The sequence below is a fragment of the Melanotaenia boesemani genome, chromosome 12, assembly GCF_017639745.1.
Source record: "Melanotaenia boesemani isolate fMelBoe1 chromosome 12, fMelBoe1.pri, whole genome shotgun sequence".
Taxonomy (NCBI): Eukaryota; Metazoa; Chordata; class Actinopteri; order Atheriniformes; family Melanotaeniidae; genus Melanotaenia; species Melanotaenia boesemani.
The window spans coordinates 19,728,948-19,752,982 of record NC_055693.1 but is presented as its reverse complement, the minus strand read 5'-3'; the positions used below and the strand labels follow the sequence as shown (position 1 = coordinate 19,752,982).

The 24,035-nt window shown below is 39.8% G+C and overlaps 1 protein-coding gene across 6 annotated transcripts in view; it reads left to right on the top strand.

The window, feature by feature from the left end:
- fmnl2a (formin-like 2a) overlaps positions 1-20,779 on the top strand; it is a 45,176-nt gene extending 24,397 nt beyond the window's left edge. The window contains exons 5-27 of one of the 6 annotated variants that reach the window (XM_042001912.1): positions 995-1,078; positions 2,275-2,430; positions 5,775-5,883; positions 6,111-6,187; positions 6,818-6,911; positions 8,132-8,206; positions 8,872-8,982; positions 9,277-9,426; positions 9,816-9,917; positions 10,071-10,392; positions 10,488-10,676; positions 12,160-12,284; positions 12,370-12,569; positions 12,664-12,898; positions 13,005-13,073; positions 13,160-13,240; positions 13,343-13,472; positions 13,610-13,773; positions 13,861-13,962; positions 14,483-14,578; positions 14,965-15,088; positions 18,394-18,440; positions 18,946-20,779. In XM_042001912.1, the coding sequence (XP_041857846.1) occupies positions 995-1,078; positions 2,275-2,430; positions 5,775-5,883; positions 6,111-6,187; positions 6,818-6,911; positions 8,132-8,206; positions 8,872-8,982; positions 9,277-9,426; positions 9,816-9,917; positions 10,071-10,392; positions 10,488-10,676; positions 12,160-12,284; positions 12,370-12,569; positions 12,664-12,898; positions 13,005-13,073; positions 13,160-13,240; positions 13,343-13,472; positions 13,610-13,773; positions 13,861-13,962; positions 14,483-14,578; positions 14,965-15,088; positions 18,394-18,440; positions 18,946-18,951 (2,848 nt within the window). In that variant the 3' untranslated portion in view covers positions 18,952-20,779. Of the gene's footprint in view, positions 1-994; positions 1,079-2,274; positions 2,431-5,774; positions 5,884-6,110; positions 6,188-6,817; positions 6,912-8,131; positions 8,207-8,871; positions 8,983-9,276; positions 9,427-9,815; positions 9,918-10,070; positions 10,393-10,487; positions 10,677-12,159; positions 12,285-12,369; positions 12,570-12,663; positions 12,899-13,004; positions 13,074-13,159; positions 13,241-13,342; positions 13,473-13,609; positions 13,774-13,860; positions 13,963-14,482; positions 14,579-14,964; positions 15,089-16,928; positions 17,049-18,393 lie in introns of all 6 variants that reach the window. The other 5 variants (XM_042001909.1, XM_042001911.1, XM_042001910.1 and 2 more) reach the window with 5 other exon arrangements.
- Positions 20,780-24,035: the final 3,256 nt, after the last annotated feature.

Below are 24,035 nucleotides of genomic sequence, written 5' to 3'. Positions count from 1 at the left end.
CAGTGAGTAATTACTTCTTCTTTTCAAAGGTGAAGCAAAGAATTTTATCAATCATGATGAGTGTGTATAATAAGCAGATTGTCCCCTTGCGAGCGTTGCTGATGCTAACCCTGGCTCCCTGCCTGCCTGCCTGCCTGCCTGCCTTCCTGCCTTCGTCTGACATGTTGCACCGTGGTCACAGACATGTGGTGAATGGGTGGATTGTCAGTTGGTGTCCTGTATAATGATTACCATGTGCTCCAATGAGGCCACACCTCCAAGCACTTTTAAAACACAACCATCCCCACCAGGCACCGCATTACCCGGTGCTCCTGTTAGTCTGATCAGGCCCGTTTAGTTTCATCACAGTGTCTTACAAATTGCAACTATGTTCATGCCTTAATCAGGGGTCAACTTCATTCATAGTGCTGATAGCAGCTCATAACAAATGTGGCAGGAGCTTTTCCAGGGAAGAGCTTCATTCTCTCTTCCAGGGAAGCGAGATTAAAAAATTTACACAAAAGCATGCAAAGTTCTAAATGAATGGAAAGTTAAAAAAGCAAAACATCTTTATCATTCTTTGGAATTGTTCAGAGTTATTTGAATCTGTGGTAGAGAAGAAGTAAAACAAAACAAAAGAAAGACATAATAATGTTATGCTATTTGAGCTTGTGATTATGCCTTTGCTTTTTCAAATGCATATATGTGTAATGTGTTTACTCTTAGACAGGATCATTACATTCTTAGCAATTAGAAGGAGCAGTGTGAATAATCTGAAAACATCTGTTGGGCCAGATGGGACGCAGGCCCACAAAAAAAAAAAAGAAAAAAAAGGAAAGGAAATTGAATATTATGTGTTTTAAAAAAACATGTTAAAAATATATTGCATGAGTATCTTTTGGCCTGTATTATTTGAAAGGAGATGTTTTTCTGATATACATTTCTGTTTTGGAAAAGTCCTGTTTCCTCATTAATGATGGTATAAACTGATAAACTTATTTTCTTCTTTACTCAGGTGGGTGAGGGAATTCTTAAATGAAGAGAACAAGGGCCTGGACGTGCTGGTGGAGTACCTTTCTTTTGCACAATATGCTGTCACGTAAGTCACTACACGCTCTTTATCTGAGTCACTATGTCATATATACTGAAGTGATAACCAACACAACAGCACTATTCTGTACAGCTGATGATGCATCTCTACACAGTACCAGCACCACCATCACTGCTGCCTGGTAGCCAGAAACACTGAGATTCTGACAACTCTGTATCAGAAGGGCCACTGCTGACACTAGCACTGTGTTTTATACCAACCATATGCTTCTATTCATGAATTGTGATCATTAGTTACTAACACGGTCCTTGTTCAGGGCCAGACAAGCTCATGGTTACATTTTTAATTCAGCCCTCCACCATATGTTATTATAGTCTGTCTACATTATAAATAGGTTAGCTGTAAAATTGTATTTATTCAGTCCTGTAGCAGCACATAAAAGTCATGGAAAGGAGCCGTCTAAAAGCTGAAATGGATCCTAGCAGGTATGCCTTGCCAAGTACAACAAAACACAAGCTTTCTTTCTCACTCTTCCTGTCAAAATTGTCTGCTGTGCAAAATAAGTGGATGGAACCACTGTGTCATCAGCAATTAGTTTGTAGACTACTGTGTTGAAGCCTCAAGTTTAACATTTGGTTGTTTGTATGGAACCAGGGGGGACCATATCTGGATAAGAGGTGGAACACTAAGCCAATGTTAGCACTACTGTTAGCAGTCATATTGTATTCTTGTTAGCTCTGAGACTGTCTACTGCATGCACAGACCCTGTATTCTCAGTTTAGGAGGCTTTTCTTTTTTTTTTGTATATGTTTTAGGATTGGCCTCAGAATAAAATACTAAACTTTACTTTTTATATATATAGTTATTTGCCGAACATATATTACAAGTTGAAAAATGTAAGTTTCAAGATTAAAATAGACTGCAGTGTTATAAAGACTCCATAAAATGAGCACACTGCACTGATGCATGTATTTAGAAGTATTATAAAGTTAAATTTAATACATGAGTCAATAAATGGGGCTCAGATATCGTGCCCAACTCTTGTCTACAAGGGACCAGATTTTGGCACAACACCTTGCAACTGGTAGTGATTCAGTTTCTCCCTCTGAAGTTTTTCCTACATTTACTTCATCTCTTCCTCTTTCCACCAGATTTGGGAAGAAAAAGAGGAACAAGATGGAAAAAGTGGATTTTTAAGAAAAGAACAAAAACCAAAAAAACAACATATTTCCATTGTACTGCAGATATGACGGTGAGTGTGTGGAGAACAACACAGAGGCTGCAATGGATAAGTCTAAGCCCTGGAGTCGCTCTATAGAAGACCTGCACAGAGGAAGCACCCTACCATCTCCCATCACTGGGAATGGCATCAGCCGAGCTGGGCGACATTCCACAATACGGTACGATAAGTGTGCACACAAACTACCGCACTCCTTCATTAATGAACTGTTAACCATGTTAATCATCAGCTTTTAACACTTAACTTTCAGCATGTTCTCAGTGTTTGGTAGAGGCAGTGCGGTCATTTTGAGAAGTCACACATTTCATATGATGCCTCAGCTGCCCCTTTGTGTAGTCATGTGGTCTGTAAGACTTTAAATGGCTTAAAACACATGGGGGTGGGGCGCTTTTTGTCTGGATCTTATTTTGGGCTGGTTGGACTCATGACTATGACAAATGACTGACACTTTATTATGTGACAGACGAAGGATCTTTCTATGGAAAAAAATCTTTCTTGTAGTTTTTTTTCCCCTCACATTATTTACAGACCCTTGTAACTCCAGACCCAGTGTGCACAGGATTTCACACCAGTTTATTTATAAGCCCATGCTAATATATGCTCTGAAGCAAAGATCCTATTCAGCCGTGCGTTATTCCTCTAATCCTCCCTGTCATTCCATTATTGTTTCGGTACAGCACTCGTGTTGACTTCTGTCGCCTCTAATCCTTTAGTTAGAAGCACATGGTGTCTTAATATGAGACCTTTGTATTATGGTCAACTCAGCCATTATTTGTCATTATGTTTTGTGTATTGTTTGTGTTAAAAATAAAAGAAGTGGAAGACGTTTCCAGTTAAAACTGGATGTTTTCACACTTTTACACACTTCTTAAACAGAAATTTAGATGCTAATCCAAGATTAACATGCTGTATTTAATTGGAAGCTTGCCAGGGGGAACACCCAGGATTTATTTACAAAACCATGAAATCATTGGACTAGGGTTAGTGCCTCCAACACTAACCCAGAACTATTTATTTTTTATTTTGTCTAGAGACTGACATCTGTGAAGTGTATAATGATGATGCAGTTGTGTCATTGCTGTTGAGCATGTTCAACAAGTGTAAATGGTCAGTGTGTCCACAGCGAGGTTGACTGTCTCTTCTGTTTTGTCCCGGTCTTCATCCGTAGTCATCTGCTCTTTTGTCTGCCACTCTTCGACAGCAGGCAGGTCTCAGATTCACCCTACTGGCTCACAGTCAGCTTTCTGCACCCCCCCCCCCCATACTTAATGCCATGGACAGTCACTTACACATGCATTCCTATACACACTAGACCCCCCCACCCTTTTTTTTCCCTCATTGTACTTTATACCTCCCTGCTAGAACTGCCCAGTTTATTTGTCCCGCTGTCTGTGTCAGGGGATGTGAATTACTTGTACTCCCAGCCCGCTCCCCTGCGCTTGAGACTGAATTCTCCTTTCCTTGGAGCAAATGAGTTTTCTGCACTCACTGTTCTTGCCTCTGTGTCTGTGTACTGCTTGTGTGGTTCCCTGCATGTGCAGAAATTAGCCTAGTTTCTCCAGCAGCCTAGTAAGAGCTGAATGCTAAGTTGCAACCATTACAGATAGAAGAGGTAGCTTTTTGAAATTTTCTGTATTTTGGATTCATACCTCCCCTTTCCAAATAAGCAATGTCACACTAATAATGAAGGATTTACTTCGAGCTTTATTATTTTTATTGTCCATTATGCAAATTTTCCCCCTCATGCACATTAGGTAGACTTTAAACTAGTGAAAACTCTTGGATGACAAAATCTAATCTGTATTTTCTCCCAACTGCCATCTTGAAGGTCACCAAGCACAGTCAACTGTCCAAAGTGTTCTCAAACAAGACGGTATGTGTGTGGAGTTAGGAGTCAGCTAGTACCCTGTAGATGTGGTAGAGCTGTATTTATATACTGTAGCTGTAGTTCTGGTGTTTCTTGTTATTCTGTGGTGCAGTAATTTTGGTGTCTTTCAATAAGTAGACCATCCATGGTAGTTCACCTGTTTTTTTTCCCAGGCGTTTGACCCGCTTTTCAGCACCATTTTCAGTTATTATTTGAGATTATTTAATTTATCCTAAGAATAACTCCTCACATTCTTTTCCTACCATTTATTTCCTACATGGGTCATTACATTTTTTCACAGCTAAAGCGGTGGGTTAAATCTTGATTTTTACTTTGTTCACAGCAACTGAACCTGTATCACACTTTAACACTTTAAATATAAATTTTAAATTTTAACTACATTTTCTTACTATGAACTGAAATTTAGTTGTAGTAGTTCTCATGAACCACCCCAAAGATATAAAAATTCTCCTCTCTATTCATTGTGGCGCTTGAGCTCATATTTTAATGTGTATTTGATAAAACCGGGCTGAATCATTATGTTTTTTTTCCTTCTTTTTTCCCCTTCTGTGTCTTTAAAATCAATTTGGATTTGCAGGGTTGTGTTTAATCTGTGATATGAAGCTAAGCTGAGCCATGTCAGACATGTCAAAGCAGGCCAAGGCCTCGCATATCTCATATGTAATCTTTGAAGCGTTCTCTTGGTTTGAGATTAAGAAACATTGCTGACTCATTTCCTCTTAATTCTGTGACACCACAGTTTGGATGTTGATTAATCTGTAGAGGAAAACCCCTGGATAGATGTTTATTTTTTACTACACTGTGAAGCCAATGCTCCAGTTCTGTCAGAGGGAGTTTGTGAATCCCATCTGTTTGTTTCAGGAAACTTTTTACACTTATTTTACACTCAATCTGGGAAGTTTTTTTTGTCACAAGTGTAAGATTTATCACAACATTTTAACATGAATTTATAACCATATTTTGTCCTAAAACTGCTTTCTCCTCTTTTAAGACATCTACACATCTAGGTTAACAAGCTGTGTAGTGACTCACAGACGAGTCATGCCCACAGGCATGCGAGCCGACAGGAATCAGCGTGTCTAACAGAAGCCTCAAGACACTTTTTTTCCCCCCCTAGAACTCAGGCTCGTAATTGAACCTTGTGACGAACGTGTTAAAATAAACTGTTTGGCTCTGCCTGGCTCTGCATAATCTTCAGCACTTTTGTTGCTCTAGCAGAGGCAGAAGAGACCTTGTTTTTGTAAGCTCCGCCATCACTGCACTGCATGCAAAAGACTGGCTGCTATTGTGTTAGCTGTGAGTGATAACGTTGCGAAAGACATTAAATTAAAACAATTGAAAGAAGCCATCCTGTGGCCCCAAATGTGTCTGTACATTACACATAGAGCCTTTGTGTGTGTCAGTGTAAAGTGCTGTGGCAGTTTTACAACCTCCCCATGTGAATGATAGTGTGTTCTGAGGACTAATCACATAAGGCATCTGTTTTCTTGTTTATCTGGTCCTTTTGAACTCTTTTGTTTGGACACACACAGACTTGACACTTTATTCGTTAGAATTGACCATATTTCCCTTTTTCAAAGTCTTTTATTTTGTCTTTTATTGTCATGATCTTTTAGCTGCAGCACCCTGCCAAGCAGAAGAACGCTGAAAAACTCCAGACTGATCTGCAAGAAAGACGACGTCCACGTCTGCATCATGTGCCTGCGTGCCATCATGAACTACCAGGTCAGCTTTCTGCTAACAACCGGGGGGCATCCACACTGACTGCATACCCTTCTGGGCTAAAGTGTAATCATCTAACTGAAGCCAAATTGAACTTGCTCCACTGCTGGCTCCTTCATGTTAAATTTCTTATGCAGAGGAATACACTGTTGTTTAGTTGCTCCTCTTCTTTGTTAATGAGATAGATTTGTCTCTGTCTTTCTCCCTCTCATTTATTTTTCCTCATCCAGTATGGATTCAACATGGTCATGTCCCACCCACACGCTGTGAATGAAATTGCACTAAGTCTCAACAATAAAAACCCAAGGTAAGTTCAAAATAGCTATTGGAGAAAAAGTGCAAACAAGTACAACTTGGATCCACATCCTTAATGGCACATTAGTCTCGGTCTACCTGCAGTCTGATCTGCAGTGAGTATCTTTGTTGCTCAGAGACCCGACCATCCTGACAGGCGGGTCGAAGCACCGCTGGCACACTTCACTACACTGGCAGCTGCTGACTGAGGCACCTACCAGATGAACTTTATTGTATGTGCATGTGTGTACTTTTGTTTTCACTTCATGCCCAAGGGTTAAAAAATGTCCTCAAAAGTGGATCTGGATGCACTTTGCTCACTTGTCACATTTAGTCTCATCCTGTGGGAATGAAGTGAACATAGCACGTGCTTGTACACATGCACACACAGACACCAAAGCAGAATTCATGTCCTGGTTGGTTTTAGTTGAGGGTGATTAATCTCATAGGGTGTAATTAGCATATGAAGTCATTAACTGCAATAAACACTGTAATTGCCATGTATATCAGCTCAGTGGTGACATGATCTTAAATTATACTGACTTCCACTTTCTTTGCTCTGTGTTTAAGTACAGGTCTGCTGCTACGCTGGCACTTGTCATTTACTAACCATCCCTGCTGTTACTTTCTCTCTATTTTACAGAACTAAAGCTCTGGTTTTGGAGCTCCTGGCGGCAGTTTGTCTCGTGAGAGGTGGCCATGAAATTATTCTCTCTGCATTCGACAACTTTAAGGAGGTATGATCTCCGTACAGAGGCAAACTAGGATCTCTGTGGAGCTGCAGACCAATATGTCTTTGAATTCCAAACGTGCAGTTTCAAATGGTGATTTAGCTAGGGAGGAATGCACCTCCAGCAGATTCCTTGTTGGTCATCAAAGGGATAGCATCTTGGAATTAGTCCTTTTGTCAACAGATTACAGACACCGGTTGAGCTGCATAACACAGGATGACCCTCACAGAAGCCTCAAGACAGGATGACCCTTCAGAGAAAACAGTTATGCATGTGTTAACAGGATTTGGCAAGCGCACCAAAGCTTTAAAGAAAAAGAAAAAGGCAGAGACAGATGTAACAGATAGCCTTTCCTGACCTTTGTCTGTCTTGAAGAGGTATTCTGGCTGTTGGAAAGAGGAGTGGGAGGTTTGATGGAGCGGGTGCTAATAGCATTCCCATTTTGTAGCATACGGCCCACAAACATAGGCCAACTTCAGATAATGTAATATTTACACTGTGAAGTAAATATTGAGTATTGTTCTCAGTGACAGTGGCATTAGTGGGATAACAGAACTTAGGAAGAATGTAATTGATCTAATGAGATAAAGGCTAAGAAATAGCTTTGAGCATGTGGGACTTTTTTTATTTATTTATTTATTTTTGTGTTAGTATGGAGGCAGATTCCCCCCCCCCCCTCCTTTTTTAATGTCATTAGAAGGTAGTGCTATTATTGTTTGTTTTTTGCTGAGTCTAATATGTTGCTGTAAGAAGGAGATGCAGGGAGGTTTTTTTGGGGTGATAAACACGCCTCTCCTTCCTTCAGAATTCTTTATTATATTCTCTCGGTCTTGCTGCCATCGCTGTGACTGTCGGAACTGCAGAGCATCTCATCTTTCTCTTCCTTCTTTTTGTCTTTGTCTCCTAAAATCCAATACAAAATGTTTTTTTTTCGCTGCATTTCTCGTAAAGTTTTAACAGAAATCTCATTGACCACAAAGGCACTGTGTCTACTGTAAATAGGTTGAAAGCAGCAGTGTATAAATAATTTATTATACTAATAGTTACTCTAAAACTTGCTCTTTTTCTCTGAGATTGTGGGAGGCTGTAGAATAATTGTCACTGAACAGGATTAACTCTTCAATTTCATACAGTACTGGTGATCTGTAGATTCAGTACCATTTATGCAAATTTCTTATCTCATCCATCAGTCATTTCTACATCTAAAAAAGTGGTTTGTTTTTCAGGTCTGTATGGAGACGCAGCGATTTGAAAAGCTAATGGAGTACTTCAAGAATGAGGACAACAACATTGACTTTATGGTACTCCTAATGACTATTGATTGTGCAGCACTCCCTCAAAAACCCCTCATTAGGCAGTAGACCGGAGATGGCGTGTGAAGCTTTTTGAGCTCAAGAGGACCAGACTGATGACTGACCAGACTGTGCTCCCTGTTAATATTCATTGCTGTCTGGATTTTGGAGAAAGCAATTTAAGCTGTGATTGGTGGGTGAGGCAGGTGCAAAGGGAGCAGCAGAAAACCAGTTGGGATGAGATTTAAAAAAATAATTACATCAAAAGTTTAACAGGTGGACAGACAAATATTGTAGATAGCTCATAAAAGGACCACATGTTTCCTATTTTAATCTTAGGTGAAAAGAAATGATTAAAAAAGGAAAGACAAACTTTCTTTCCAATTTTAAGGGAGGCTCTTAAAGAACTATCCTTCTTCCTGTATTGCAGGTGCTGACTTTTAATTTTATTTTACCATATACCCTACCCATCCAGTTTATTTTATAAAGTAAAAGCCAATAAATGCTGTGTTTGAAGAAGGGGTTTTGACACTAGTTTTACTCACTATTGCTCATTAAACTTTCACCTTGCAGAACATTGTGTCAGCAAACAATCTAGAAACATTTTCAAATCTAAAAGTTAAAATACACACTGTGCATAATTCCCCTCTGACTGTATTTTTTTTATTCCCCAGGTGGCTTGTATGCAGTTCATCAACATTGTTGTGCATTCAGTGGAGGATATGAACTTCAGAGTCCATCTACAGTACGACTTTACCAAGCTGTGTTTGGATGACTACTTAGATGTGAGTTAAGACAAAACGCTGCTTGAAAATGAGCAGACATACATCAATCTGACTGCTCTGTCTTGAAATTCAGCTTTTTTCCAAGACTTTAGGTAGTCAGCACAGCCCCCTTGAGACAGAAACCACAGAAAGGCAGTCAATAATGACTTTTCCATTACTTCAGAGAGATGTCAGCTTTGTAGATCCTCGTCTCCTGCTTCTCTGCAGGGGTGAGATCTATCCTGGCCTTGTGTGGTGAACTGGAAAAAAGAAAGAAATGCACCCCTTAACTCACTTTTTGTGTTTGTTTTCCAGAAAGTTAAGCACACAGAAAGCGATAAGCTGCAGGTCCAGATCCAGGCCTACTTGGATAATGTGTTTGATGTGGGTGCCCTGCTGGAGGATGCAGAGACCAAAAATGCTGCCCTGGAGCGGGTGGAGGAGCTGGAGGAGAACATGTCACATGTGAGAGCCCCTGAAGAGTTGACTTTATTCTCTGACATTTAGAGAAACTGATTGCATAAGCCAATTTCCCCTCTCTCACAAAATGCTACATATTTACATCGAGAAGCTGATGTCTTTGCAAATAAATGGGAAATTACCAGCCTGCTTTGGGCTTGGTTGTGTTCTCAAACATTTACTTTCATCAGACAAGAGACACATACTCGTGCATTTTAAACATGTATAACATTTAAGTCTTTAATGTTGTTTTGAACTCATTATGGCAGAAACATGAACATGTTACAAGCTTTACATTACTGTCCCATTGAATCTTGACATATTGAGTTGGATGTTGTCACAGCAATGAGTTCACATCACTCTGTGACCTTTTCTCCCGGATTTCATTCTCATAGATGACAGAGAAGCTGCAGGACACGGAGAATGAAGCCATGGCCAAGATTGTAGAGCTAGAGAAGCAGCTGATGCAAAGGAACAAGGACCTTGAATCCATCAGGGTCAGACTTGCTCTCTCTATATTAACATATATTCTATAACTGTTATAGATACTTATTAGGTTTCTGCACTAATTTCTTTTTATTTAAATGCGTATTTTACATGCTTTGTTGCTCTGTTGGTTATAATTTTCTGCCCCCCTTACACACACACAGGAAGTCTACAAAGATACCAGCTCGCAGGTTCACTCACTGCGGCAGATGCTTAAGGAGAAGGACGAGGCCATCCAGAGACAGAGTAACCTGGAGAAAAAGATCCATGAGCTGGAGAAGCAGGGCACCATCAAGATTCACAAGAAAGGAGACGGAGAGATCTCAATCCTGCCTACGCCACCCTTAGGGGTTGAAGGTGTGCCAGCTGCCATGATGGGAGGAAACAGTGTTGCGGCTGGTCTGAACCATGTAGGAGTTGTAGGAGGCACACTTGCTTCCTCTCTACCGCCTCCTCCTCCGCCTCCATTGCCAGTGAATGGCACATGTAGGTTTAATATTGGATAATATTACAAATAATAAAACTTAGCTGTTATCTTTCTTTTTTTTCCCCTCACCTTATCACTTTAACTTCTCTCCCAGTACCAAATGGACCATTGTCAATTCCAGCAGCACCTCCTCCACCCCCACCCCCACCCCCTCCACCCCCACCACCGCCACCAGGAATGGCCTCAGAGATGTCAGCCCCTCTGCCTCCTCCACCTCCTCCCATGGCCCCACCATTGCCTGGCTGTGGGACACCCACTGTGATCATGAACTCTGGTTTAGCAGGTAAGGTTACCAAATGTAGAAAGAAGCTGAATATAGCTGAAGCACAATTTCTTCAACTAGAAATGCTGCCTTGAGAAATTAAAGCCTAGAAATCAATGAACTTAACTGTTACAGCTGAGTAACGTTTTAATCTTTGGTGTGAATGAGATGTGGATGTGCAATCATTCTCACTCATTCAGCCAAACTCTTAATAACTTGTCTTTGAATTGTTTCCTTTCTTTGCCGACCAGAGGGACCCATCAAACTTTTCTGTAGGTTCTGCCTGCCATGATTGATGTTGTCTCCCCCAACCCTCCCTTTGTTCCTCTGCTTTCCCATTAGTTTTGAAATGGGTATTTTCAGCTGGAATCAGGACAGGAAACATGTTGAATTGAAGCTGCCTTGTAATTACAGACCATTTTCACATTTCTGTTGCTTTTTGATATTTCTTTGCGGTCGAAGCGATAAATGAGGTATAAAAATTGATGTTTATCGTACTATGCATATTAGGGAAGTTTACGTCTGTGTGTATTTCTTTTACTATCTGTCACGTTAGCCACACATACTTCTATTTACAAAAACGGTATCAAGTTTCTGTTATGATGCAATAGACGTTCAACAAAAAGAAAAGAATTCTTTCCTCCCTTTCGTTCTTAGGCGTCAATTGCAAACAAAATATGACGCAAACGTGATGTTTTGAGATGTTTATCTCTTGTAAGAATCTCACACTTACCGTGCGCTTGCCAGCACACTACATTTAAACTGATTAAAATGACTTTTCCTCCATTTTTGCAGATTTTCCTCTCAGATTATTTTCAAGCAACAAAGAAAATACCACATTTCAAACCTTTGCATGCTCTACCTTCACACCTTGCTTTAATGTTGTGACTGTGTGTGTTCAAGTGTTTTTATAAATGAAGCCTTGTCACATTTCAAAGCATCAGTTGCATGCAGAGACACAGTGGCCTGCTATGTAGATTAAAGTGATGGGAATTGTTCAGAGCTGGAATGTCGTTTACCTTTGCTGTGACAGCTTTATCTTACTGTTCACGCTGACACATTGTCTGTGTGCCAAAACAGGGCGCCACCTCCACGTTCAGTTTCAATGAAGCAGCTCTGGTGGCTACAAATAGCTTTAATCTGTCCAATAAATAGTTTGTCCCCAGGCCTGGCAGGTAATCCTCACCATCTGCACTGTTTACTAAACTGGTATTCCCTTTGGCCTTGTCCTCCTGTCAGGAGGCTGAGAGGTTTCACTCTGCTTGTAAAAGTGTTCTCTCTGTTTTGTTAGAGAAACTTATACATGTCCACTTAAACCAGCTGATAGATTTAAAAATTTCAAATCAAGAGGAATAAAGAGGAATTGTATGTTTTAGAGATTAGATCCATATATTTCCAGTCAGATATCCATCTGTCCCTTCTCCTGCATGTTTGTGAATGTCTGTATGTGTTCATTCTGACTGTCCATCAAGATACTGTGCTGACTTATTTCTGTCCTCTTTAGCTGTTAAGATCAAGAAACCTATAAAGACAAAGTTTCGTATGCCTGTCTTCAACTGGGTAGCCCTGAAACCCAACCAGATCAACGGGACTGTCTTCAATGAGATTGATGACGAGAGGATACTCGAGGTAAAAACTTCCTCCCATTCAGAATTAGCTGCTCAGTTTCTTGCTTTATTCCCATTATAACAATGCACCCCTGCTGTCTTTTAAGGATTTAAATGTCGATGAGTTCGAGGAGATGTTTAAAACTAAAGCTCAGGGCCCGACGATTGACCTCACCATGAGCAAACAGATCATCCAGAAGGGACCCAATAAGGTGGCCCTACTGGACTCTAACAGGGCAAAAAACCTAGCAATCACACTGAGGAAAGTGGGCAAGACATCTGAGGAGATCTGCAAGGCTATTCAGATGTAATGTGACCATTCTTGATTATTGTAGGCTCTTACAACTTAATGGGTACCACAGTCCAGTTTGTAACATGTTCCATGTGCTCTCATCTTTCAGGTTTGACCTGCGGACTCTGCCTGTGGACTTTGTGGAGTGTTTGATGCGCTTCCAGCCCACAGAAAATGAAATCAAAGTCCTGCGGCAGTTTGAGAAGGAGCGCAAGCCTCTTGAAAGCTTGACGGACGAAGATCGCTTCATGATGCAGTTCAGCAAGATAGAGCGTCTCATGCAGAAGATGACCATCATGGCCTTCATCGGCAACTTCACTGAAAGCGTGCAAATGCTCACACCGGTGAGCTAAGATGCTTGTGTACTTCTTCTCAATGGCTCTTGGTGCTGTGACTGCAGAATACAACAATGCTTTATTGAAACTGATGTCACACTCTGCTTTCCTGCAGCAACTGCATGCCGTCATCGCAGCGTCTGTGTCCATCAAATCATCACAGAAGCTCAAGAAGATTTTAGAGGTAACAGAACCATTTGTGTCTGAATTTGACATAATGTTAAATGCATGCACAATTTTCTTTTTCACCTGTGCTTACTTGTTCTGCAGATTATCTTGGCGCTTGGAAACTACATGAACAGCAGCAAAAGAGGAGCAGTGTATGGATTCAAGCTGCAAAGTTTAGACTTGGTGAGACGGTTTCTCTAGCCTTTACAGATAAAGCTGTCAGTGCTGAAAGATTTTTCTTTAAAACTTTTTCTTCACATCTATTTTCTCTTAATGTCCTCATAGCTACTTGACACCAAGTCAACAGATCGTAAGATAACGTTGTTGCATTACATCGCCAACGTTGTAAAGGAGAAATACTCACAAGTTTCTCTTTTCTACAACGAGCTGCACTACGTTGAAAAAGCTGCAGCAGGTGAGTGCAGCATACATAAGATCCTTTTTACTTGTTTTAGTTTTACGGTTTATTTAATTCTGTGTGTGATGTTATTCCACCTTTGTACCACTCCCCTGAACGTGAGTGGCTCAAACTACGTCTTCTCGTGTTCACAGTTTCGCTGGATAACGTCCTGCTGGATGTTAAGGAGCTGCAGAGAGGCATGGAGCTGACCAGAAGAGAGTACAGCATGCATGGTCACAACACCATGCTCAAAGACTTCATCACACACAATGAGAACAAGCTGAAAAAGCTGCAGGATGATGCCAAGATTGCACAGGTTACACAGGATGAGAACAGCTCACTTTGTTCTTATAAGTAAATCTCCTCTTTGTTTATTTCTCACTTATTTATTTCTCTTGAATAGGATGCCTTTGACGAGGTGGTGAAGTTCTTTGGAGAGAATTCCAAAACCACACCGCCATCTGTTTTCTTCCCTGTGTTCGTGCGATTTGTTAAGGCCTACAGGGTGAGTTGGTCACAACATCGCATGATCAGGTATCGACTGTTTATTTTTGTCTGTGAAGGAGCTGGATTGAACTTGAGAAACCTTGTGACACATGTTGATAACACAGAATAAGTTAAAACCGCTTGAATATGAGTATAGATAATAATTCAGAGGCTGTTTGGATCAACAATAAAACCTTAAACAAGAAGGACTTCATTAATCCCAGAGGTAAATTCTAATGTATCGTCTTCTCTTTGCACTGGGATATTGATGGACTTGTCTCTATGTAAAATATTTAACTTAATATTTAGTTTTGATCAGATTTGTGTAAAGCACATAAACCTGGATCCAGTCCAAGTTGTTACCCTCACACAGCTGCTCAGTGTCAGTGCATCTTGAATTAAAACCACCTAAGTGTCAGTTCATTTCTATCATTTTATGATTCTGCAGTAAAATTTTATCTTTCACTTGATGTAAAAGTTTTTCTTTTTAATATCCTGACCTTTGTAATTGTACACTGATTGATTCAATGTGATCTCAGCAAGCAGAAGAGGACAATGAGCAGAAGAAGAGACAGGAGCAGATTATGATGGAGAAGCTTCTGGAACAAGAAGCATTGTTGGAGGAAGACCAGAAGGTAAGCAAACCTTTCCTTTCAAGTCTTCAGTTCCCATCTTTTTCTTTTTTTTGCCCTTTCTCACCCCCTCCCACTGCTTTTCCCAAGGACCACATTGACCAGAAGGTAAGCAGCTCCACTTCCTCCCTTTTCTCTTCATCCTGTCTTCCTCCAGACTCCTGATCGCAGGATTAGTTGAGCACCGACTGCATGCTGGGCACACTTGTATGTAGTTCTAACAGTCGGACACCCTGCTGAGCCACATCACATCAGCTCAGGATCAGTAACAATTCAATTAACTCACATGTACAAATGCCGATATAAAGGGATATGAGAAACAATGGCAAACTTTTACTGATTATATTGTTGTCATGTCTTGGTTTTTCTGTGTCTGTGCCTCTCTTCAGTCTCCCTCCCATAAGAGCAAGCGGCAGCAGCAGGAGCTGATCCAGGAGCTCCGGAGGAAACAAGTAAAAGACAGCCGGCACGTCTATGAAGGCAAAGATGGAGCGATTGAGGACATCATCACGGGTAACAAAACCTCGAGCTGGCTGCAGTCTGTGGCCACACACTCACAGTCACACACTTTGCATTCTGCATGAAGGTGCTCTCCTGCTGTAAATTCAGCCGTTAACAAAATGAACCCTGAACCAACTAACATATTGACTCTGAAAATTCAGCTTTGAAAACTACAAAGTTTTACCAAACGAATGCAAACAGACACTGACAGCTGATCAGTGTCTCTCAACTCAAATGTGTCTGATGATCATTGCTTATCTTATCTGCTTTATCTTTGCTCTGTAACACCATCTGTACATAGACGGGGCTGGGATATGACAGTCTCCCAGAATGTCAGTCTATCCAAAAAGGGATTACATAAAACTGTTTTCTTTACTGTCGGGAGATGAAACTTCCTGTGAGGGGTGGTGGAGTGTAAAGGAGTAGATTCCCTCAAATTCAGTGTCTGAGTAAGCTAAAGTGCATTTTTAAAGTATGTGCACTTTTTTGTGAAGTCATACTTATCTATTTCTTTCCACCGCTAATGTTTAATAACACAGGGGTCGGGTTATGGGCAGCTAACAGTTAGCGGCTACGTACTGAGTAACAGAAAAAATCTGTTAATCATGTTAACTTGAATAAAATTAAATAACCAAAATCAGAAAGAGTTCAACTCAGAACATGGAAGTTTTTGTCAACCCTTCAGTGGAGCATTAACTACATATGTCCCCATTTTTTTACAAAAGGCTGAATAAAAAAGCAGAATGTGATGATTTGGAAAATGAAACAAAGGCAACTTATCAAATGTTGAGATTTTTTTTTCTTTTTTTTTTAAAGTATGTGTGCTTTGAATTTATATGAGCAAAAATGAGCAAAGAAAAGGAAAAAAAAGGGGCAAGAACACTTAAAAAGAGGATTACAAAGAATTACAAAGAATTTGGGGTTTTCATCTTTTACAGACCATAATCTGACTAAATGACAGAATACAGGGCAGTGTAGTATCAATTATTGGATTGTGGTGAGCTTTAGGTCCTCAAACAGCTCTCCGTTCAAAGTGGTTCAAACAGACACAACTTTAAAAATCCCTGATCATGCTCAGGAATACTTCTGTAAACTGTTGTCAGTCAGCACAACTTCATTCAAAAGTTCAAGTTAAAGATTACTAAGTAAAAAAAACAAAACAAAAACATGTAGACATGCAGTCACCTTCTCAGAGCCTGAGTTCATTTTAAAGTAGACTAAGGGGAAAACAGACCAGTAGTCTGTTCAAACCAAGGAGCCCTCTGGGAGAAACCGGAGAGCCACCATCAGGTTGGTTACCAGGACATACTTCAAAAGCCAGCTGTGATGGTGTGAGGGTGTATTAGTGCACATGACAGGTTTTAGGGCCATACACTGTCGTCTGGATGATGTCTTTCTCGGGGCAGAACCTTCTGCTTAGCTCAGTAGTAAAAACAGTCCAGCAGCCAAACTGGCGAGCCTGCAGTCCAGACCGGTCACATACTGAAAACGTTTGAAATATAAAACAAAAAAATTGACTAACCCTACCCTAACCAAAGAAACCAAAAATAAAACAAAACAAAACATCAGTAATTAGGTTTCGGAAATCCCTAAAATTTCTCAGTTTAATTTAAGTTGCCTTCGTTTGTTTTCAGTGTTATTAAAAGTTTGAATGGTCACTTTCTGTTTTTCTTTAAGCCACTTTTGGAAATGGGGTTTTAGAATTTGCTTTCAGATACTTAACATTCCCCCCAATGCTGTTGTCGGGTTTTTGCTTAACTGCTAACCACATCTAAACCCTGTAGAAGTCTGCTTTTCTTATATTGTTTGTCATGTTTTGTCCTGGCTGTTGTCCCTGTCGTTCTCAATGCAGTGCTGAAGACCGTGCCCTTTACCGCCCGCACAGCCAAACGCGGCTCTCGGTTCTTCTGTGAATCCACTCTCAATGAGGAGTACCATTACTAAGCTTATAGAACTGTCTCTCTTCTCAAAGGTTGCTGGAACAACACGTTCTCTTCTTTAAGTCTTCTCCCTCCTTGCATGCATTTTCACACTACTCTTTTAACCGTTGCACTCAAGTCTGGCACTATGGACATTTGCATGTGTACCACAGTGCCTGGGGACACACACTCGTGCCTGAGTGCATTTGGTTGTGTGTGTTTTCTCCCTCCGTGAGCATGAAATGGTGTTGGGATGACAGTTTTTTTGTTATTGTTTTTTTTTTTGTTGTTGTTGTTTTTCTCCATTTGCATGACGTGTGACACCCACATTTATATATTCATTTATTTTTATATCAATTATAGCAAACCATAATGTCACAGAGAACGCAGTCTCCTAGGAGGAAACTTTTCTTAAATACATGTCAGACTGGATGCTGCCATCTAGTGGCCACAGTTTTTTTTTTTTTTTAATGTCTGCTTAGTCTAATTTGGTCAGCATGATGTTGTCCATCTTGTAATATACAGTAGAAAATACAGTATATACAAGCTTTAGTCAACATCTACAACTCAGGTATGACTAATGCTATGATGTGTAAGTGCCTGTGGCATTATAACTTGCTTCTGTGTGTTTCAGTCTGTGTTAAAAAAATGTTTATGTGTTCATTATCACATGTCATTGCCACTGTTGATACAATGTCTTGCATGCTGATTGCTTCATCCTTGCTGCTTTCCCACAATGCACCCCTGCTCTCCCTGTTGGCTCATATGCTGTGCTTGATCCTCCCGCCTGCTGACAGGTCACCTCTGTCAGATTGCCTTCTGCTCTTCTAACAGACTCTCTTATAGTCTGCATGGTCCATATGCATAATTACTCGGTTACAATATAGAATTTGTGTGCGTGCGCTACTACCAGGTCGCTTTGCTAGGTTTTCATCAGCTTTGTGCTTATTAACTCATTGGTAGACAGTGCTTCCCTGGCTGCATGCATGCTTCAGTTGGTTCCTGGTGATGGCGTGGTTAAACGCAACAACCCCGCTGTGTGTCTGGAGTTGTTTTTGGCTTTACAGTTGCTTTGAAACTGGAAGTTTGAAATGTGCTCTTCTCTTGTTCTGCTGGTAGCCACTTTGCAAAGCAGTTTTGGTTCAGTAACTAAAAAAAAAAAAGAAGAAAAAAAAAAAAAGCTTTGATTCTCCTCTGTGGGGTTGAACGAGTTTAACATCCTCTAGCTCTGCCCCCTCCTCCTGCCCTTGTCTGGTCTTTCCACATGCAGCCTACTGCCACTCTGCTTTGCTCTTGCAGCACTTCTTCAGCAAAGCCAATGTGAACATGTTTGGCTGACATGCACTAGTCAGCCACTTCCTCCATTTTTAATCTTCATTTTGTCTTCTCTTCATCTAGCTCTAAAGAAGAATAATATTACTAAATTTCCCAATGTCTACTTGAGGGTAAGGAAGTCCTCCAGTAGCTCCCCTGTAGTGATGGATGTGTCCCAAACCTGGCAAGCATCTCTTTATTACCTCCCTTCCTGTTTTACTGTCTGATTTAGGGTCCTCTCTTCACTTACCTACCTTTCCCTCTGTTTCTCGTTACTGTTCCTCCTTAGCAGTAAAATTAAATGAATACAGTATCTCTTCTGTAGTTTCTTCAACCTTTTAATGAAGACAATGCATCTAGATTCCACATGATGCATGGAAGGCTTCTAGATTTCCTGCAGAGACTTAGAAAAGAAAACCCATGGCCTGCTTCAGTCATACCAACAGGTGGTTGACCTGCAGACCTTTAGGTTTTGGTTTTTTATGTATGGGTGTGTAGACCACATACTGCTTTGAAAAATAGGCTGCCAGCACTCCTGAACATGTGGGCTCATCAAAACACACTGACAAGATGACTGACAGCACTTTTATCCGCCACCCCATTCCTGTTCCCATCCAATCCTTTCTTCCTTTCCAGATTTAAGGAATCAGCCTTACAGACGAGCAGATGCCGTGCGGAGGAGTGTCAGGAGACGCTATGATGATCAGAACCTGCGGCCGGTGAACAACGGCGAAGTAGTCATGTGATGAGGGAAAATGGCATGTGGAGGAGGGATTTGTGGGAGAGGTGGCGAGAGACGCCAAAAGATGGAGTGACAGAAAGTCTGATGCAGAGAGAAGGATGACAAGTGTTTGTAGCAAGAATTGAAATGACTTTGTATATCTATATATATGTTACAAAAGAATACACAATGTCTTTGCTATAGTAGCAGCATTCCACCATGAAGGACTGGGATATGTATGGGACTGGATTTAAAGTGTCTGAAAGGTTGAATCAAATACTTTTAGACAAGCTAAGTGCCTGAACTTATTTTTGTGATCTCGTCTTCTGTTTGTCTGATGACTGTTTTTGTTATAACCCCACTTAAAGCAATAAAACCTGTCCTGGCTTTAATGTTAAGATGTGTGAAACTGGACATGCAGTGGCCTTATGAGCCATGTGAAAAGATGCTACCCTGGAGCTATAATGTAGAATGTATGGGACGTGTTCCCTTTAGCTGTTACAGATATTACATTTTTACTGATACGTTTGACACTAGTATCAGGTCACATTCCAGTTTGCTTGTTCATTCCTTTGATATACATATGCACAAGCTACACTTTCTTTTTTAAACATCACAAAGCTTCCCATTATTAAAAAGGGCTGATGATCAGGCAGTCTTCAATAAATAATTAACTCTATATTTACAAGTTAGAAAAATAAGAACTGGGGAAAATACCCTTAAAATACACCATGCTAATGTGAATTGCATTTATTGCAAACATCTTCACACTGACCTTTCGTATCATGTGTTATAAATAGGGGGTCAAGCCTGAACCTTTTTAAAACCAAATGAAAAAAGTGTGCTTTTGTTTGTAGCTGCACAGCTGTGTATGTGGTTTTGGGAACAAACATGGACGAGTAAACAAGTCTGTGAAGAAAAGAGCAATTTTCTGCAACATTGTGAAACTGCATGAGAGATTCAACAGAATACTGGATCATCTCAATATTAAAACTGGACATAACTTTGTATCTCCTAGGTTTTTCCAGGTTGGTAATAATCTGGGCTACTGTGTTTCCTTACTTTACTGTAACTATAATGTATAGTATTTAACCACTGAAAAGGTTCATTGAAGCTTGTGTTTTCATCTTTTGTCCATAGTCATAAAAAAACATGACAAAAGTACATAACAAAGGGTTTCTTTGTACAGATATTTTACTACAAACCATGTTTTTGTCCCTTTTTTGTTTTGTTACTTAACTCACATTTACCAGAGGGTTAATATTGTACATATTGTTTAAACAAGTTTTCATTGCCTTGTGCTATACAACTTGAATGTTTAACTTATAGTTCTTGTTTCTATTTTTATGTATATTTAATTAAGCCAAATGCAGCCAGAAAGTGACAGTAGTGGGTTTAACTGTAACGTCTCACTGTGTTGCAGTAGGCAGAGGGTCACGGGAACATCACTGTCAGCTAAATGTTTTGACTTGCTAACTTTTTTGACCACACTAACCATTAAAACTGTTTGCTGACCTGCAATGTGCTGTTTTGCCTCACATGCAATGCCGTTCAGCTTCTTTTCGCTCCATGTTGCTGTCATTGCATTATATCGTCTCAAACCGAATCATACTGGCATGTTTTTTTTTTTTGTTTGTTTTTTTTTCACAAGATTTGTATTTTAGACAGTTTGTTCTCAGATCAAAAATAACAAGCTTTTTTAAATTAGTTGATATGAGATTTTCAAAAAATATAATAAACTATTTACAATGAATATAAAATTGTGTGCTGTGATGTTTGTTGACTTTTGGAGAAAAGTTAGATATAACAAGCAATAATATAAGTGATGATGATTGTGAACCATATAATTAATGGTGTATGTCCTTATATGGAAATAACATCTTGATTTTTGTGTCCCCCCCCCCCCCCCCCCCCCTCTTTATATAATGTCTTGGCATTCATCAATGGATTGTAATATCAGTACTTCAAACATATGCATATCTACTGCCAGAAGTGCACTGAATTTGGTAGCTTTTAGAAGCCATTTCCATCTCCAGAATGTGCACGTCCATCATATTCCTGCAGCAGCCTAAAAGGATTTATTGACTGTTTAAACAAATGGAGCCTGGTTCTTTATGGCTCTTTCATAGAGGAATGACAGACACTGATTGCAATTCAGATTTGTTTTTACTCTAAAACAACTTCCTCTTAGGAAATAACAGTTTAATTATGCTGTCTTGCATGGACAAAGGATCGCCATCACATATCCAGTTGATTTTTCATTTATCAAGTTAAACTCAGTTTATTCAATTCGGGGCCACAGGTAGTACCTGGCTGGGGCTTATGCCATTGAATGCAGGTGACGTAGGATAGTCCTTGGACAGTCACAGTCCTTGAGAGATCATTCACTTATTAACCTAACACGCATGTTTTAAAAGGAAGGAGGAAACTGGAGAGAATATATGCATGTGGAGAATTCCACACAGAAAGGCCATAGCCTAGATTTGAACCAGGAATCTTCTTTCTATGAGGCTACTGAGCTAACTACCGTACAATCAAATTTTGAAAAACCTGTGAAAAAAGCAACCAGGAACGCCCCTGACTTAAATTAAATGGATTGAAAGATTGAAACTTCTGTACGCAGACCTAGTCCTGCGGGACAAAACAGTGACCCTTGAGGACTAGAGTTTGAGATCCCTGCTGCAGTTGATCAAGAGAGCTCTGCATAGTGCTTTCTTATGTTGACCCCTGCTGTAAAATAATAAAAATCTCTCAGAATCATGACACAATAATCCCCAGTCATTAAACCTCCTGTTGTGCCTCCATGTGGGCTGAGGATGCCCCTGCAACCATTAGTGGGTAACTTGTTCTTTACTAATTTCCAGTTCAAATTAAATTATTTTTACATTAATTGAAGAGTTTATCTTAATTTTTATTATCTTATTTCTTATTTATTCACTTTGGAAATATGTATATGAGTGAGGGAAAGGGATCTCACAGAACAGTAGGTAAGTTTAAATATAGTTCCAACACCAAAGAATGTTGTTAAAAACTATAAATACTTTTTGGAAAATCTAACTTAATTTAACTTTAATGAAATACATTTTCATTTTCCAGGCCCTGGACTTCACATTATTTCTCATGAGCTATCAAGAGTTTCTTTTTTTGACTGTATTGATTTCTACAGTGAGCAGAGCAGGCGAGCAGATATTTAAAACTTCTTAGTGTGTTAGATTTAGAAGTGCTGCACACATTAAAAGTCTCATCTGTGCAGCTTGGCATAAGATGCACTTCCACATCTGAGCTGGGTTGTGTCCCTGGTTTGGGTTCTGGCAGCAGGTTTGGTACAGGCGTAGCTGGACTTTCAAGTGCTCCAACAAAAGGGAAAGTAAAAACAAGCCATGGATACACCACATTTCTAAGGACAGGGCAGAATTATTTAACACAATGTTAAGAAATATGATGTTGATTTTATCTTAAACTCAACTTTTATTTATTATTTATTTTTTTTAAGTTCGGTCTCGTCTTTTTTTTTTTTTTTTTTACTTTTGGCTTTTGCTGGTGAATGTCCACTCAAAGTTCTGCAAATCCATTTATGGATTTTTTTAATATCACAAAAATCCAGTATACGTTACCTTAAATTTATCATGATTTTAATTAACTTAAAAAGACTTACTCCACATCATCTCGATCTCTTGTCCTGTCCAGTTGATGATTTTAGGTCATCAGTTTGAATTAAAATAAAACCAGTTTAACACTCTACAACACGTTCCATCTTTTGTCTTAGAGATTTTAAAAGTAACTTTAGTTCATACCCCACAGAGTTGCCTCACAGCCTTTTCTCTCGTTATGACCCGACGGCAGCAGCCAATGAGTCAACACATTAAGTTGCTGGATGAATACTAAAGGTTTAAACAAAGCCATGGACACAACAATATAAGCCATCAAGCTGTACGCTGAGTGAATTTTTCTAGTTTTGTAGAAAGACTAGTAATGCACAATGACAAAAAAAAACAACCAAAAGTGAAAAACTGAAACAACAACAAAACTTGTCTAGTAGGGACTCTCTTATCTGGTCCTGTCCATATATGACTGGAAGGCTTCCCAGTCAAAGGCCAAAGCTCAGATGCACAACAGGAAAGCTGGATCTCAGTTGTCCATAGTCTCTCCTTGGACCTCAAATAATTAAACCAGTTTCCTACCTACACTCTACAGTGTGGACTAAATAAGTTTTAAAGAGGAGTTCAGTTCATCTCCTGCAGTGTCATCTCCCTGTCTTTTCTCTACCTACTCCCTGACATGCAGTAATCTGTGGCATTGTTACTTATAGTAATAAGATGTTATTACAGGACTAATACAAGTTATATACTATCTTTTATATCCTTCCCTTTATTTCAGATCATCCACCAAAGCAGTGTCTCACTCTTAACATAAACATCAGGTTTAAATATCTTGTCTAAGGACATTTCGACATGCAGACTAGAGCATGTAGGGATCAAACCATAACCTTTTAATAACTGGCTTTTTCTCCTTGAACCACAGTTGCCCCATTTTTCCACGGTTCCCCATTTTCATTATTCTCTTAGGGCTTACTCAACACAAGCTTGTATGACGACGTATCAACTGAGAAGTGATACTTCATCTTACAGTAGTTTTACAGGAGTAAATATAGAAAGCCCAGAAAAAATGTTGTCAGCATAAATTAAGACCTTTCTAAATGTTAGAACCAAGTTGTTCAACACTCATCTTCCTTATTTCAGGCAAAGGAAACAAGATAAAAAACAGTGAGGGTTCTACCTTAAGGGTCTTAAACTTGACAACCATCATGATGACTACCACTTTATTTCTGGGTCACTTCTTAGGAAACCTTCCTCATTAAAAAGACTATCTCACCATATCCTGTATGCCCAGTCACAAGCATGCTTTCTGAACAAGAGGGTAAAAGTGCTTCCAAAACAAGACCCTCCTAATTTAACTGGCCTCAGAGGTTGTCAAGATAGACTTAAAACAAACAGGAGAATCAGAC